This window comes from Somniosus microcephalus, chromosome 2, assembly GCF_052327205.1.
Source record: "Somniosus microcephalus isolate GS21.2 chromosome 2, FLI_Smic_1.0, whole genome shotgun sequence".
NCBI lineage: Eukaryota > Metazoa > Chordata > Chondrichthyes > Squaliformes > Somniosidae > Somniosus > Somniosus microcephalus.
Window position 1 is genome coordinate 44,087,705 of NC_140988.1, and position 17,450 is coordinate 44,105,154.

Sequence of the window (17,450 nt, forward strand, 5' to 3'; positions counted from 1 at the left end):
CATCTGCCAAATCTCTGCCCACTCACTTAGCCTGTCTATGTCCTTTTGCAGGTTTTTTATATCCTCCTCACTCACTGCTTTCCCTCCCAGCTTTGTATCGTCGGCAAACTTGGATATGTTGCACTCGGTCCCTTCCTCCAAATCATTAATATAGATTGTAAAGAGTTGGGGTCCCAGCACTGACCCCTGCGGAACACCACTAGTTACTGATTGCCAGCCCAAGAATGAACCATTTATCCGAACTCTTTGTTTTCTGTTAGATAGCCAATCTTCCACCCATGCCAGTATATTACCCCCAATCCCGTGATTTTTTATCTTGATCAGTAATCTTTTGTGTGGCATCTTGTCAAATGCCTTTTGGAAGTCCAAATACACTACATCCACTGGTTCCCCTTTATCCACCCTGTATGTTACGTCCTCAAAGAATTCGAGCAAATTTGTCAAACATGACTTCCCCTTCGTAAAACCATGCTGACTCTATCCTATTAAATTATGTTTATCCAAATGCTCTGTTACTGTTACCTTAATAATGGACTCCCACATTTTACAAACCACAGATGTTAGGCTAACTGGTCTATCGTTTCCAGCCTTTTGTCTACTTCCCTTCTTAAATAAGGGTGTTACATTAGCAGTTTTCCAATCTGCCGGGACCTTTCCTGAGTCCAGGGAGTTTTGGAAAATAATCACCAATGCATCCACAATCCCTACCGCCACTTCTCTCAAGACCCTAGGATGTAGGCCATCAGGTCCGGGGGATTTATCTGCCTTAAGTCCCATTATTTTACCGAGTACCACCTCCTTAGTGATTTTAATCGTGTTTAGCTCCTCCCCCCCCACATTGCCCCCTGTTTGTCCAGTGTTGGGATATTTTTAATGTCCTCTACTGTAAAGACTGATACAAAATATTTGTTCAGCGTCTTTGCCATCTCCATGTTCCCGACCACTAGTTTCCCGGTCTCATCCTCTAAGCCACCCTTTTTCTTTTTATATAGCTGTAGAAACTCTTGCTATCTGTTTTTATATTTTTTGCTAGTTTACTTTCATAATCTATCTTCCCTTTCTTAATTAATCTTTTAGTTATTGTTTGCTGGCTTTTAAATGCTTCCCAATCTTCTATCCTCCCACTAGATTTGGCTACTTTATATGCCCTTGTTTTCAGTAGGATACTATCCTTTATCACTTTACTAAGCCATGGATGGCTGCTTTTTCTTTTACTCCCCTTTTTCCTCAGTGGAATATATTTTTCTTGAAAGATGTGAAATATCTCCTTGAATGTAGACCACTGCTCTTGTACCGTCTTACACTTTAATCTGTTTTCCCAGTCCACTTTAGTCAATTCTACTCTCATACCTTCATAGTCTCCTTTATTTAAGCTCAGTACGCTGGTTTGAGATCCAACTCTCTCACCCTCAAACTGAATTTGGAATTCAACCATATTATGGTTACTCATTCCAAGGGGATCCTTTACTAGGACATTTTTTATTAATCCTGTCTCATTACACAGGACCAGATCTAAGATTGCCTGCCCCCTGGTTGGTTCAGTTACATACTGCTTAATGAACCCGTCCCTAATACACTCTATGAACTCTTCCTCAAGGCTGCCATGCCCAATTTGATTAGTCCAGTCAATATGAAAGTTAAAATCCCCCATGATTATAGCTGTTCCCTTATTACAAGCCCCAACTATTTCCTGATTTATACTCTGACCAACAGAGTTGCAACTGCTAGGAGGCCTATAGACTACGCCCACTAGTGACTTTTTCCCCTTATTATTCCTTATCTCCACCCAAACTGTTTCACTACCCTGATCCTTTGACCCAATATCATTTCTGACTATTGCAGTGATTCCATCCTTGATTAACATAGCAACCCCACCTCCCTTTCCTTCCTGTCTGTCCTTCCTAATTGTCAAATACCCTTGTATGTTTAGTTCCCAGTCATGATCTTGCAGCCATGTTTCCGTAATGGCCACCAGATCATAACCATGTGTAGTTATTTGTACCGTCAACTCATCTATTTTGTTACGAATGCTGCGTGCATTCAGATAAAGAACTTTCAAATATGTTTTCTGACAATTTATTCCTGCTTTTACCCCTTTTACTACTTTACCTTTATCATCATACATTCTGCCCCTTCCTGACATGCTCTGGTTTTTAATTCCCCCACTGCTACCTTGCTCTATTGCCTTCTCCGCTGTCATTTTTATTTTTCGCTCTCTTAAAACCTCCCCCCCACTAATTAGTTTAAAGCCCTCTCTACAGCCCTAGTTATTCGAGTCGCCAGGATTCTAGTCCCAGCACTGGCCAAGTGAAGTCCGTCCCAATGGAACAGCTCTCTCCTGTTCCAGTATTGATGCCAGTGTCCCAAGAAGCAAAACCCATTTCTCCCACACCAGTCTTTGAGCCATGCATTTAACTCTCTAATTTTATTTACCCTAAGTCAGGATGAACCATCAACAACAACAAATAGTTTGAGGGGAAACTGGATAGCCATGGACATAGCTTTGATGGGACTCACTCTGATGGTAACTGGTTTAAAAGTGCATATTATCAAGGACTTTGACGATGTCCAAGACAATGACAATTCATGAAAGTTCTAGAGCTAAACAACATTGGCAATAAGATCACCAATGAAACATCTTTGCCAAATACCATACTGGCAACCACAAATTGGGCTGGAACACTCAAAATGATGGATTTCGAAGTACAAGACAAAATCTTTTGCAATCAGGTGAAATCCTGCTCTATTGATTTTCGGCTTCAATCTACTTTGTACTTTTAATAAACCTGATTTGCAGTTTATAGTCTAAATTGCATGGTCTGATATATTCATTTGTCAGCAGTCTTAAGACTAGGAGAACATGGAAGGTCTCATGTCAATTCAGTGAGCTAGTTACAGTAACAGGATTCTGTTCTACCATTGGACAATGCTACTGAATATTATAAGGAAGCAGGGTAAATGGTAGAACTACATTTTAGATAGTATTAGCTAGAGCAAACATGGGGTTAATAAGTTTCGGGTGATGCTGGAATGGACTTCGCATGATGCAACAGTAAACTGAAACTTGTTTTTCATATTGGCCCAGATTTTACTGAAAAAATAACATGTGAACAACGCACACCGTTATTAATGCACAATTCAGCCAACTTGCGACGAGGAAGAAATACACCATGAATTGTGACTCGCCACAACAACAACAACTTGCATTTATATAGCCCTTTAACATAGTAAAATGTCCCAAGGTGCTTCACAGGAGCGTTATCAAACAAACTTAAGACTTATCCACAAGTTGCTGGCCAATTTATGCTGCTCCGCCATTAGCTTCGCGAAAACGGCATCTCACCCTTAACCTCCCTGTGAGTCTCATGAAGTTTCTGCATTTGTTACATTAATTGTCCATTAATCTCACCACAGAAACTTAAGTCTGGTAATTAACAGCGTAAGTACCACTAACAATGTGATAATTGTTAATGAATGCCAATCAACCTCTCTTGCCCAGAAAATGAACAATTATAAGTATCATTTCATTCCTGCAATGTTATCAATTGTTATAGATTTTTTAAATGTCAAATTTTTTTTTTTTTCCTTTGTCTCTTTTTTCTCCCTCACTTAATCCAATCTTTCTATCCCTCTTTATTCTCTTTCTGTACCTGATTTGACATTGATTCCCCCTCATTCTCAGTCCTTCCTTTGTTTATTTCTCAATCCTTAAATCCCATTGGTTAAGGAGATACACTGTACGTCCCAGATGCCCTGTTACCCTCGTTGCGCGGTTATCAGCTCCTACTTCCAGCAACTTTGAGGGCAAAATTTTTAAAAACCTAAACGAGTAATTGTAAGTCTAAGTAACGGGGCACACCGCGGGATGCCCCACTCTAGCAAAATCTGGCCCATAGTATGAGGTACTGATAAGAGGACCATTTGATCACAGCATGAGGACTATTAACCAAGGGAAGTAAGGGCAGGTGGTGAGATTACAATCTACACACAATCCTCAGGCAAGTTTGAATATTAATGAAGTGGGTTGGCATGCAATGGAGTAAAGTGGCAATACAAGAAGCAAGTGATAATGGAGCCACTGCACCTGGACAACTGGGTGGGCAAACAACACGGCAGGAAGGAGACAGGATATAAACTGGGAGAAAGAGAGAAGGGGCAGGGGTTACAACTCTACACAGAGGAGCAGGTAATACCGTTATGCTTATTCCTCTGTACTATTGCTAAAATTATTGTATTTACTTTACTTATTCCACATCAATAAAGTCATCACACAACCAATATGGAGTCTCCTCAGATCCTTACAATATTGTGCATATAAAAAGTCATAACCTGATTTGTACAGAGTGAAGAATAATTTACGAGAGTAGTCTTTGGCACAGAACACAAGAGAAATATCTGGTGAAGCCCTAAAACTGTAATAGAGAGATAGCTGTCTTCCCCTTGCCAAACTTCAAGATGGGGACTGGAGATCAACTGCCTGCAATATGCAGACAGGTTCCTTGATTTCAATTCAATTCAATTCAAATTGCTTTATTGGCATGACAAGGTACATCTTATGTTGCCAAAGCATCGACATCTTATGTTGCCAAAGCAGTAACTATGGACTAAGTGCTAATTAAATTATACATGGTCAAAGCTCGAGTAGATAAGCAAGGTATGGATTAGGTGTAAGCACTGGAATCAGGTGAGTCTACACATAAAATACACCATTCTGTCTTTGAACTTGAATCTTTACTCAGAGGACTTTTGGACTGGAATATATCACCATATCTTGTAGATAAAATTCAACTTCGGTGGGGTGCAAAATGTGTGGTAGTGGATTGGCTGCCCGTTATACACCCCGTCCACATTTCATTTCTATTGATAAGCATAATGGTATTACCTGCTCCTCTGGGTAAATGTGGAATAATGTGGAACTGATGCTAAATTCATGTCCTTGTTACTGATTCACAAACCAGTAGAAATAATCATACACTATTTACCCAGAGGAGCAGGTAATACCGTTATGCTCATCAATGGAAATGAAATGTGGACGGGGTGTATAACGGGCAGCCAATCCACTACCACCCATTTTGCACCCCGCCGAAGAAGAACTTTATCCCCAAGACATGGTGATAAAATTAATCTTCCATTGATTTTCGGTTTAGTTTCAGGAATTAGTATCTGAGCTCTGTGAATAGTGTAGGACTGGCCTTTCCCATGAGTAAGTTTTGAACTGGGAATGTTTATGAAATACTGTTCCCTGTAAAAGTCTTCCAGATTATCAGACTATGTGAGAAATATATTCTGAAGAAAATATTTCAATCCTTTATAGACCTTATTGTTTTCTAAGTATTTGTACCACCAGTAACTTGCTGTGTCTTTCTGCTTCTATGCAATACCTTTCACTACCCTTTTCTGTATAAACTGATCCAATTTTGCTCAAGTTTAATTTATTGTAAAGCTGTACAATTGTCCTGCCAGCCAATATACAAGTCTCTTGGGACGTACTTGACAAACACCTACCTCCTCATACAGTCCAGTGCTCGGACAAAATAGTCCGGGTGTAGACTATGCTCTTCTTGAAGAATCACACATTGCTCCAGCGTCACTGACATTGACGTCCTGTCTTTGGCACTTTTACAGCTTGTGAAGCGTATTCCATTGAGCCTTCGGCAAATCTAAACAGGATTCAAAATGACTTGAATTACTGAAATTGTTCCTTGAAAACCTTCATAGTCATCGTGAAACAGCAAATTAGTTATTGAGTTAAGATGGGGGGGGGGGGGGGTCCAAAACTAGGGGCCATAAATATAACATAGTCACTAATAAATCCAATAAAGAATTCAGGAGAAACTTCTTTACTCAGAGTGGTTAGAACGTGGAACTCGTTACCATATGGAGTAGCGAATAGCATAGATACATTTAAGCTAGGTAAAAACATGAAGGCGAAAGGAATAGAAGGATATACAGATAGGGTTAGATGAAGTAGGGTGGGAGGAGGCTCGTGTGGAGCATAAACACCAGCACAGAGCAGTTGGGCCGAATGGCCTGTTTCTGTGCTGTAAATTCTATGCAATTCTATGAACAACTGTATTAAAACTTTAAAACCTATAAAACCTGCAAAAAATGCTTTGGGACACCATGATACAAGGTGTTAACCATGTGTAGGAGAGTATCCCGCAGCATAATTTCACAGCTAAGATCTTTGTGGTCTTCTGTGAGACTGTTCCCACTTGTCTCATTATCACTGGTGGCATTAAAACTATGAAAATACATGACTTGCTCTTTATAATTAAGTGACAATCACCAGCAAGAGGAATAGAGAAACTCATTTTGGGTACAAGTCAAAGCCCTGGAGCTGAAAACTTGTGAAAGCATGTCTTCAACGAGGTGTGTTTTTTTTTTTTTTTAAATGTGAGGGTTCACATAGATAATTACTACAACGATTCTGGAACTGGGTGCACTTGAGTCAACCTCTCTATGAAAGCACTGAATCTAGTTTACAGAGAAAAAGGGAAATAATTGACCAGGGAACATGGGCCAGAATTTTTTTTACCTTGGTGGGTCCGGTGCGGGCAGTGACCATGTCGTGTCCCGACCCCGCTGTTGAAAATAAACTTATCTTAATGATGCCTATTAAGTCTGCCCAGCGCGTAACCCGGCCCAATGAGATGCAGTGGATCTGGTGACATCTTTAAAGGGACCATGGCCACATTAGATTTGAAGTTTCATCTAACATAGTGCTGTTAGTGCATTGGAGTGCTGCAAACACTGACAATGACTGCACAGAGACAGAGGGCTGCACCCAGGTTCTCCGGTGACTCCCTCCATATGCTTTTGGAGGGAGTCAGAGCACGCAGGGAGGTCCTCTTCCCTTCCCACGGGTTGAAGAGGCCTCCCCAGGAGATCAAGACAGCCTGGTTGCAGACTGCAGAGGAGGTCACAAGCAAGGATGTGGTCAGGAGGGCCTGGATGCAGTGCCGCAAACGTTTCAATGATCTCATTAGATCAGGAAACGTCAGTATAAAGCCACACTCAGCTGCATCCTGCTGTGCCTCTCATCACATCCCCATCACTCTGCCTTCCTTACCCTACTCCTGCACATCCTTACTCACACCAACAAACCTTGCATCTTCACCCATCCCTATCTACAATATCACATCCCCATCTCACTAGCCACCCCTCACACTCACCCTCATCCTAGTGCAATCATACCAACAAATAACACACAAAGGTAGGCACTTGGGTGTTTTATCCAATGTTTATGTAAAGTTTCCGTTAATGTGGTGTCAAACATAAAAATCTTATTTTCAACAGTTTCCAATCTTGGACAGATTTGTGTGTACCTTTGGAAGTGGCTTAGTGAGTTGCAGTGAATGGTGAGACATAACGGTACCCCCGCAGTGGTGATGAGTGTTAAAGGAATGGCTTGGTCATTGTAGGGATGCTTTATGGTGTGGGTGTGGGGTGGTGCCAACCTATAAAATATATAAAATTCTTAAGGAGCTTGACAAGGTTAATGCTGAGAAAATGTTTCCCCTGGCTGGGGAATCTAGAACACGGGGTCACAGTCTCAGAATAAGGGGTCGGCCATTTAGGACTGAGATGAGGAGAAATTTCTTCACTCAGATGGTTGTGAATCTTTGGAATTCTCTCCCCCAGAGAGCTGTAGATGCTCAGTCGTTCAGTATATATTCAAGACAGTGGTCAATAAATTTTTGGGAACTAAGGGAATTAAAGGATATGGGGATAGTGTGGAAGGTGGAGTTGAGGTAGGAGGACAAGGGCAGCAGGCGCATGGAAACACCACCACCTCAAAGTTCGCCTCCTGACTTAGAAGTATATCGCCGATCCTTCGTTGTCACTGGGTCAAAATCCTAGAACTCCCTACTTAACAGCACTGTGGGAGTACCTTCACCACACGGAGTGCAGTGGTTCAAGAAGGTGGCTCACCACCACCTTCTCAAGGGCAACTAGGGATGGGCAATAAATGCTGGCCTGAAACGTTAACTCTGTTTCTCTCTTCACAGATGCTGCCTGACCTACTGAGTATCTCCAGCATTTTCTGTTTTTATTTCAGATTTCCAGCATCTGCAGTATTTTCTTTTTGTACAAGTACTCCCAGCCTATTTTAACTGCATGCCCGCCCTGTTCTTATCAGGGAGGGGTGGTTTAAAATTCCATGCCCCCACCATGTCAACATATAACAACAGTCTAGATACGTGGTTGAAGGAAATGGGAATTATGGGACCAGGGCGGGGCTACTGTTTGTGTGGAGGATAAATATTGATAGGACTGGTTTGTCCAAATGGCCTGTTTCTGTGTTGTAATTTCTATGTTATTCTATGTGAAGTGTTTTCAACCAATAGAGTTGAGTGAATGATCCTACACAGCCTCCGCCAGAGGTTCCCACCATCAATGTCCTGCCAATTTGATTTATTCCACGTAACATTAAGAAGCAGCTGACTGCCTTGAACAAAGCAAAGGTGATGGACCCCAGACAACATCCAACTTGCAGTGCTGAGGATCTGTGCACCAGAGTTAGTTGCTCCCCTAGCCAAGCTGTTCCAATACAGTTATGATACTGGCACCAAATCAACAATGTGGAAGAGTGCCCAGGTGTGTCCTATCCACAAAAAAAATAGGATAAATCAAATATCCAATTATCACCCAATCATCAGTAAAGTGATAGAAGAAGTCCTCAATAGTGCCACTTACTCACCAACAACCTGCTCTCTGAAGTTCAGTTCTGGTTTTGCCAGATCCTCTTGGCTCCGGACATCATCACAACCTTGATCCTGACATGGAAGCAAGAACTCAGTGCCAGAGAGGTGAGAGTAGCTGCCCTTGACATCAAGGCAAGTCCTAGCAAAGTGGAAGTCAGTGGGGGGTCAAGTGGAAAACCATTCAGTGGCTGGTATCATACCTGATACAAAGGAAGATGGTTTTGGTTGTTGGAGAACAGTCGTCACAGTCCCAGGACAATGCTGCAGGAGTTCTTCAGGAAAGCGTCCTCAGTCCAACCATCTAAAGCTGCTTCATCAATGATCTTCCTTCCATTATAAGGTCAGAAGTAAAGCTATTTGCTGATGATTCCATAGTGGCCAGCTCATTCACAACTCCTCTGATAATGAAGTATGTCAGCCAACAGCAGGACTGGATCAGGGTAACATCCAGGTTTGGTTTGACAAGTGGCAGGTAACATTCATGCCACATACGTGCCATGTACTTACTATCCCGAACAAGAAAATTGCTAGATATCTACTGCCGACTTTCAATGTCACCGCTATTTCCGAGTCCCCCACCATCAATATCGTGGAATCATCACTGACCGGAAGCTAAACTCAACCTGTTATGTCAACACCAGGACAAAGTAGTTCATTCAGGGGGGCACGGTGGCATAGTGGTTAGCACTGTTGCCTCACAGCGCCAGGGACCCGGGTTCAAATCTGGCCTCGGGCGACTGTCTGTGTGGAGTTTGCACATTCTCCCTGTGTCTGCGTGGGTTTCCTCCGGGTGCTCCGGTTTCCTCCCACAGTCCAAAGATGTGCAGGTTAGGTTGATTTGGCTGTGATAAATTGACCCTTAGTGTTAGGGGATTAAATACGTGGGGTTGCGGGGATGGGGTGGGATGTGTGTCGGTGCAGGCTCGATGGGCCGAAATGGCCTCTATCTGCACTGTAGATTTTGTGATTCTGTGATTCGATCAGTGTCCCAGCCATTGAACTCAATATTAACCTCCTCTACCACTGGCGCACTATGGCGGCAGTATGTACGATTTATAGGATACATTGTAGCAACTCATCAATGTTACTTTGACAGCATTGCACTCCCCTTTGATCTCTACAAGCAAAAATATCATGGGAACAGCATCACCTCCAAGTTCCCCTACAAGAAATACACCATCCTGACTTAGACATATTTTGCTGTTCCTTCATTGTTGCTGGGTCATTATCCTCTAATCTCCCACCTAACAGCGCTGTGGGACCACCATCACCACAAGGGCTCAAGCGGTTCAAGAAGGCGGCCCATCACCAATTTCTCAGGGCATCTAGGAATGGGCAATAAATGTGGCTTTTGCCAGCATTGTTCACATCACGAGAACAAATAAAAAATATATAGTTCCAAGTGACTTGCAAACTATAAAAAACAATTGTGTTATTGCTCGGATGTGTAAAGACATAGCCCCCACTACAGATTGTTGAGATCCATATATACAGAGCCAAATACCACAATAGACGCGTAAGATTTGTGGACACATGAGACAGACGCTACTACAGACTGGTGAGACCTGTAGAGGCAGAGAGACATCACTACAGACTGGTGTGATCTGTACAGGCACCACCGCAGACTGGGTAAAACCCATAGGGGCAGACAGACTCACAGTGGAATGCTGTGATCCCTGGAGGCAGACAAATGCCACTACACATAAAACCCATAGACATACAGACCAGTACAGACTGATGAGGCTGATAAAGACAGAGGCACAACTGGTAAAATTCTGCCTCCCATCTGTCTGCTCTGCTAACCTATGCCCTTTTGTTGGGTATTGTCTATTGATGAATTGCTCGTTGAAACCATTGGAATTATATAACTATTTACTACTGTTAACAAAATGCAAACTAATGCATCACTCACAGTAAAGAAAGTAGCTTTTGGAGTTAATGTACGGAGTGGAAAAGTGAAGAATGACCTGACCATATATCAGATGTACAAGGGGCAGCGGAGAAAGCAGAAGTTGAGGGTGGGAGGGGTCTATAGGGAGAATTGTTTAGGTCACAGAAAAGCCAAGAAAACTGCATTTCGTGAGATGCAAACAACTTAGGCAAAAATGGAGGGAAAAAAGCCGATAAAGCATGTGGTTTGCAGGTGTGATAAGCCAACAGGTTACCCTGGACAAAGATAAGAAGATTAAAAGGGCTCTTTGAGCGGATGGACCCAAGCAAAGAACATTGAAATAACAGGGCGCGTGCTTTATATGATGAAAGAGAGAACCTAGGCAAGAAATATTAATTTGTGGATTGTATAGTCAATAAAGGTCAATAAAAAGAAATAAGAAAAAGGCAATTTACTATCTCTGTCTCCCTCTGTTCCTGAGTCACATCAAAACTTAGACAAACCACGTAAGTTGTCAGCTGGCTCTACAACTTAGGAACTGACAGTGTTTTAGTCACACAGCAAGAGGTGAAAATCTCCACGCTGGACTAGAAAACACAACCCTCAAAGGTATTTTTCCAGAGCACGCTTGCCAATCCCTCTACTTTTGTGGCCATCAGTAAATGTTGATGTTGTGCTTCCTAAGCCCAAGTCCTATATGACCAACACTACCAGGGACTGGCAAAAACCTTAGAGGCATCACTGCACAAAGATACGAGTAGGCACTACTCCATACAGATGGCACCAGTACAGACACAGACATGCAATATTACAAACTGGAAAAACTTGTACAGAGAGTCAGACTGGGGAGACACAGAGATCAGACAGCCATCCCTGCAGACTGGTAGAACTTGTACAAACAGAGACAGACCATTACAGTCTGGTGAGACCATTTGAAATATACAGACATCCCTGCAGACTGGTAAACCCTGTACAGATAAACCACGACAGAATAGAGAGATCTGTCGATGCAAACACCACTACAGACCAATAATACCCACAGAAACAGACAAGTGTCACAGAAGCCTGGTAAAACCCCATAAAGACAGTTAGACACGACGACAGACTGGTCAAAGCCATACAGACAATTAGACACCAGCACAGACCGATGAGACTTAGAAAGTCATACACCACTACCGACTGGTAAAACCCAAAGATACAGAGATGAACACAACTATAGACTGATGAGAACAATTGAGACAGAGACCAACACTACAAAGGTGGCATAAAAACAGAAAGTGCTGGAAACACTCAGCAGGTCAGGCAGCATCTGTGCAGAGGAAGGTAGGGTTAATGCTTCAGGTCAGTCCATAGGATTCTGAAAATGTGTTAAGTCAGGCAACAATTTCCTTGTGAAATCTTTAAATTCAACTGACTTCAATTTGCTGATCTGTTCTTTTTCATATAACTGTGAGTGACTCTTCACAATTAAGGACAGATGCCCTGTGTCTGCGATATAGTCTCGGTGAGAATGTCAACAGATCTGTTTCTAAGTTGCTGTGGCAATTGGGGCTGCAGATCTGTTGTGCAGCTGGAACCTGGCTGATTCCAAGCAATTCTGTGAGGAGGAGGAAAGTAAGCTGTCATTTCAAAGCAGGGCACTTGCAATTTTTAGGGGGAACAAGCTCCAGGAAATTATTTGTCCAGTTGTTATGGTAACTGTTGGGGAAACGAAAGCCATAATTGAAAGTGATACTGGATGAAGTCAGTGACCAAAACTGAGGTCTTGTGCGCCAGCAGTGCCCTGCTCACGAGATTGTTTTTACTTTCTGGGAAATAGTTCCAGTTGTGAAGATATTTAACAAATGTTATCATTCACTAGTCTGTGGCAATGAAGTTCTGGCATTAAAAATGAAACATGAGCGGGCGAGAGGAGCGGGAGCAGCGGCGCTGTAAAGAGCGCCAGAGCATCGGCACTATAAAGAGCGCAAGTGCAGTGGTGAGAGGAGCAGCGCTATAAAGAGCGCGTGAGCAGCAGCGAGAGGACCGGGAGCAGTGGCGCTGTAAAGAGCGCGAGAGGAGGTGGTGGCAGCAGATCTGGGCAAGACCAGAGTGGGAGCAGAGCGAGAGAGGCAGCAACTCAACAGAGGCAGAATCTAAAAGAGTGATGTCAGAGTAGAAAAAGTGACGTCAGCACAAGGGAAAGAGCTGATTGGTGAGTAGCTGGTGAGTTTTTTTTTTAAGTTTTAAGTTTATTTCTGCTAAGTTAGTTCTTAGTCTGGCAGGGCAGCTCAGTCCCATGGAGTGCACATCCTGTGCCATGTGGGAAGTCCTGGACGCTTCACGTAGCCTGGACAATCACATGTGCAGGAAGTATCACCAGCTACGACAGCTCCAGATCCATGTTTCAGAGCTTGACCGGCAGCTGGAGCCACTGCGGTGGATCCACGAGGCTGAGAATTACGTGGATGGCACGTTTCTGGAGGTGGTCACACTGCAACTTAAGAGTGTGCAGACAGAGATGGAATGGGGGACTGGCAGACAGAAGAGGAGGACCAGGCAGGTAGTGCAGGAGTCCTTGGAGTGCATCTTGCTCTCCAACCAGTATTCTGTTCTGAGTACTGGTGAGGGCGATGGTTCCTCTGGGGAGTGCAGCCAGAGACAAGTCCACGGCACCACAGGTGGCTCAGCTGCACGGAGCGGGGGGGAGGAAAAAGAGTGGAAGAGCAATAGTGGTGTGGGAATCAATAGTTAGGGGAGCAGACAGGCGTTTCTGCGGCCGCAGATGTGACTCCAGGATGGTATGTTGCCTCCTGGGTGCCAGGGTCAAGGATGTCACTGAGCGGCTGCAGGACACTCTGAGGGGGAAGGGTGAACAGCCAGAGGTCGTTGTCCATATCGGTACCAATGACATAGGTAGAAAGAGGGATGAGTTTAGGGAGCTAGGAGGGAGATTAAAAAGCAGGACCTCAAAGGTACTAATCTCCGGATTGCTCCTGGTGCCACGTGCCAATGAGTACAGAAACAGGAGGATAGAGCAGATGAATGGGTGGCTGGAGAGATGGCACAGGAGGGAAGGCTTTCGATTCATGAGGCATTGGGACCGTTTCTGAGGAAGGTGGGACCTGTACAAGCCAGACGGATTACACCTCAACTGAGCCGGGACCAATATTCTTGTGGGGAGGTTTGCTAGTGCTATTGGGGAGGGTTTAAACTAGCTTGGCAGGGAGTTGGGCACCAGCATATAGGAGTAGAAAAGATGAATAAGGTGCATAAAAGACTGAGGCCTAGAAATTCAGTGGCGCCCCATGGGCGCCAAGCTCGCCTGGGCGCCGGAATTAATGCTGCGAACGGAGCCGCTTGCGCCCGCCGGAAATTCAGTTGGAGCGCCCCAAGAGGGACGCGGGGTGCTGCTCGAGGCGCCCCGTGTCCCTCTTGGGGCGCTGGACCTGAATATCGCAGCGCAACGTGCCGCAGCGCCACACACTGCGGCATGGCGCGCTGCGGTACTGCAGGCCTTCCTCCCCTTCTTAAGCGGGAGGGGCCTGCACCAGCGCGATGACCGATCGCGAGTGCCGGCAAAAGAGCCCGGCACCGAGGAGAAGTGCCGGGCTCTCGGGACACTGCCGGCACTGCCCAGGGGGGGATCAGGAGGCCAGGGACGGCGGCGCGAGGAGGTGCTGGCAGGCAGCCACGGAAAAAAATGGCCGCCCGCACCTCCACCTTAATTTGCGCCACTACCGCCACAGGTAGGCCCCGTGAACTGGTCGCGATTTGCGACCGGCGTTACAGCGGGGGGCGCGACCAAATATCGGGAGCGGGGCGCTGCGCACACCGATGATGTCATCGGTGGCGGCGCAGCGCTACAGGCTAACGCCACCATTAGCGCCCTGCTAAATATCGCGGGAGGTGTGGCCAGTGGCGCTAAAGCCACTGAGTGCCCTCTTTAGGCACTAACTGGTGGCGCAGCCCACCGAATTTCTAGGCCCGAGTGTGTTGGATAGTACTAGAGAACAAAGTAGTACTAGAGGCGGAAGTAGTACCATATTAGATCGGAGAAGACTAAGAAAGACTATGAAAAATTCAAAATTGGGTTTAGAATGCATGTACGTAAACACACAAAGTGTGGTGAATAAGGTTGGTGAGCTACAAGCACAATTAGCCATGTGGCAATATGATGTGGCAATAAGGGAAACGTGGCTTAAAAACGGTGAGGACTGGGCACTTAATATTCAAGGATACAAAGTGTTCAGAAAATATAGGGAGGGAAAAAAGGGAGGTGGGGTGGCAGTGCTGATTAAGGAAGACATTATAGTGTTGGAAAGGGAGGATGTTCTTGAGGGGACAAGGACAGAATCCATTTGGTTAGAGTTGAGGAGCAAAAACGGTATGATCACACTATTAGTGGTATTCGATAGGCCTCCAAATAGTGAGAGGGAGGTAGAGGAGAAAATCTGCAGGGAAATCAGAGAGATATGCAAGAGCTATAGTGGTGATATTGGGGGACTTTAATTATCCAAATATCGATTGGGATAATGCTAGGGTAAAGGGCAAGGAGGGGGAAAAATTTCTGAAATGTGTTCAGGAGAATTTCCTTGACCAGTATGTTCTTGGCTCAACTAGGAAGGAGGCATTGCTAGATCTGGTGCTGGGGAATTAGGTGGGCCAGGTCAACCAAGTGTCTGTGGGAGAACACTTGGGTACGAGTGATCATCATATCATAAGATTTAGATTAGCAATGGAGAGGAGCAAGGAACATTCCAGAGTGGAACTTCTAAACTGGAATATGGCTAACTTCAATGAGATGCAAAAGGATCTAGCCAGGGTAAAATGGAACCAAAGACTGACAGGAAAAACTGTAACGGAACAATGGGTGATCTTTAATGAGGAGATGTTCCAAGTACATTCCAACAAGAGGGAAGGGTAAGGGAACCAAAGCAAGGGCTCCTTGGATGACAAGAGAGATAGAGATGATGAAACAAAAAGAGGGGGGGCGATTTTGCCACCACTGGGGAGGCGGGACTGCTGGAAAATGGCAGAATCTGGGAGCAGGTACCCATCCTGCCCCCAACCAGCCTCCGTGCCATCTTCCCAGGAGGCGGGTACCCGACCCGCGCTGGGAGCCGCCTCCCCGAGGCAGGAAGGGGATTAGTGCCAATTAACTGCCTGTTAACAGGTAGTTAACAGGCAGTTTTTTGGAGAATCCCTATTTTCAGCCTTGAAGTGTGGGCTTCCCGATGGCTCCGAACCACGCCATGGTCAACGAGGTGGGCCGTCGGTCTGCAGGAGTCGCAGTGGTCGAGATGTCCGGTGTGCAGGTGAGTGATGAGTGCAAGTGTGGAGAGGTGAGTGTGTAAGGTGAGTGTGAAGTGTTTTAATAAGTTTTACTTACCTTTACTTCTTCCTGCAGCTTTCAACCCTTCAAGTCTCGGGAGTCCCTCATCTCACCGGCACAGAAAGCAGAATGGCCGCTGAACTGTCAAAAGCTGCAGCCTTCTGCTTTCTGCTCAGGAGCGATCTCTAAGTGAGCCTGAGTGGAAGGTCTCAACTTAGAGGACAGATTGTTAGTGTTTGACAGCTTCACAGAGCCGTCAAACGCTGACATTTCATCTGTCAAAAGCGGGCTTAACAAGATCAATCAAGGGAAAATAGCGTCGGTTGGTCAAAAGTCAATGGAGGTGGGACTAAAACCTGACAAGTGGGAGTCCCGCCTCCAAAAGCTCCCCATTGAGAAAATCCAGCCCTGGGTGTATGACGCATGTCAGGTGAATTCGTCAAGGGAGAACCAGACCAAATACATTAAGTTGAGAGGAGAAGTGAAGTTGAAAAGAAGATTGGCAAAGAGAGAATATGGGAGTAGAATGGCAGTCAACATAAACAGGAACCCAAAAATCTTCCACCAGCAAGTAAACAGTAAGCGGGTAATAAGAGTATGGCCTATTAGCGAGAAAGAAGGTGTTATATGCTTAGAGGTACAGGGCAAGGCTAGAATACTCAATGGGTACTTTGTATCGGTGTTTACAAAGGAGGTGGATGCTGACAAAATATCGGTAGACGTGGAAAAGGTAGAAACAATGGAAGGGGTGAAAATTGATAGACAGGATGTACTAGAAAGGCTGGGTATGCTTAGAGTGGATAAGTCGCCTGGTCCAGATGGCTTGCATCCCAGATTGCTAAGGGAATGAGGGGGAGGAGATAATGGATGGGCTTGCCATAACTTTCTAATCTTCCCTAGATGCGGGGGAGGTGCCTGAGGATTGGAAAGTGGCAAATGTAACACCATTGTTCAAGAAAGGGTGTAAGGACAATCCTAGTAATTACAGGCCGGACAGTTTAAAATCAGTGGTGGGTAAAATTTTAGAAACAATAATCAAGGAAAAAATTAACAGGCACTTGGAGAGGGTTAAGCTAATTAAGGAGAGCCAACACAGGTTTGTAAAAGGCAGATCATGTTTGACTAATCTAATTGAATTTTTTGATGAAGTAACAGGGAGGATCGATGAAGGAAATGCAATGGATGTTGTCTATATGGATTTTAGGAAGGTGTTTAACAAAGTGCCACATAGAAGGCTGGCTAACAAAATTGAGGCTCATGGAATAGGTGGGTCAGTGGCAGCTTGGATAAGGAATTGGTTTAAGGACAGAAAACAGCGAGTTTTTCAGACTGGAGGATGGTAGACAGTGGTGTTCCCCAAGGGTCGGTGCTGGGGCCATTGCTTTTTTTGATAGATATAAATGACCTGAATATTGGAATACAGAGTAGAATTTCTAAATTTGCCGATGACACCAAACCTGGGGGTGTGGCAAACAGTGAGGATGATACCAATCGACTGCAACAGGACATAGAAAGGCTAGCAGAATGGGCAGATGGA

At 44.7% G+C, this 17,450-nt stretch overlaps 1 protein-coding gene across 9 annotated transcripts in view; it reads right to left on the minus strand.

Annotated features, from left to right (window-relative positions):
- inpp4b (inositol polyphosphate-4-phosphatase type II B) overlaps positions 1 to 17,450 on the minus strand; it is a 1,159,724-nt gene that overhangs the window by 35,500 nt on the left and 1,106,774 nt on the right. For 5 of the 9 annotated variants that reach the window (XM_086009068.1, XM_086009087.1, XM_086009033.1 and 2 more), the window contains 2 exons: positions 5,506 to 5,660; positions 4,085 to 4,135 (listed from right to left, as the gene is read on the minus strand). In XM_086009068.1, coding sequence (XP_085865194.1) covers positions 4,085 to 4,135; positions 5,506 to 5,660 — 206 coding nt within the window. The remainder of the gene's footprint in view (positions 1 to 4,084; positions 4,136 to 5,505; positions 5,661 to 17,450) is intronic. The other 4 variants (XM_086009058.1, XM_086009093.1, XM_086009042.1 and 1 more) reach the window with 1 other exon arrangement.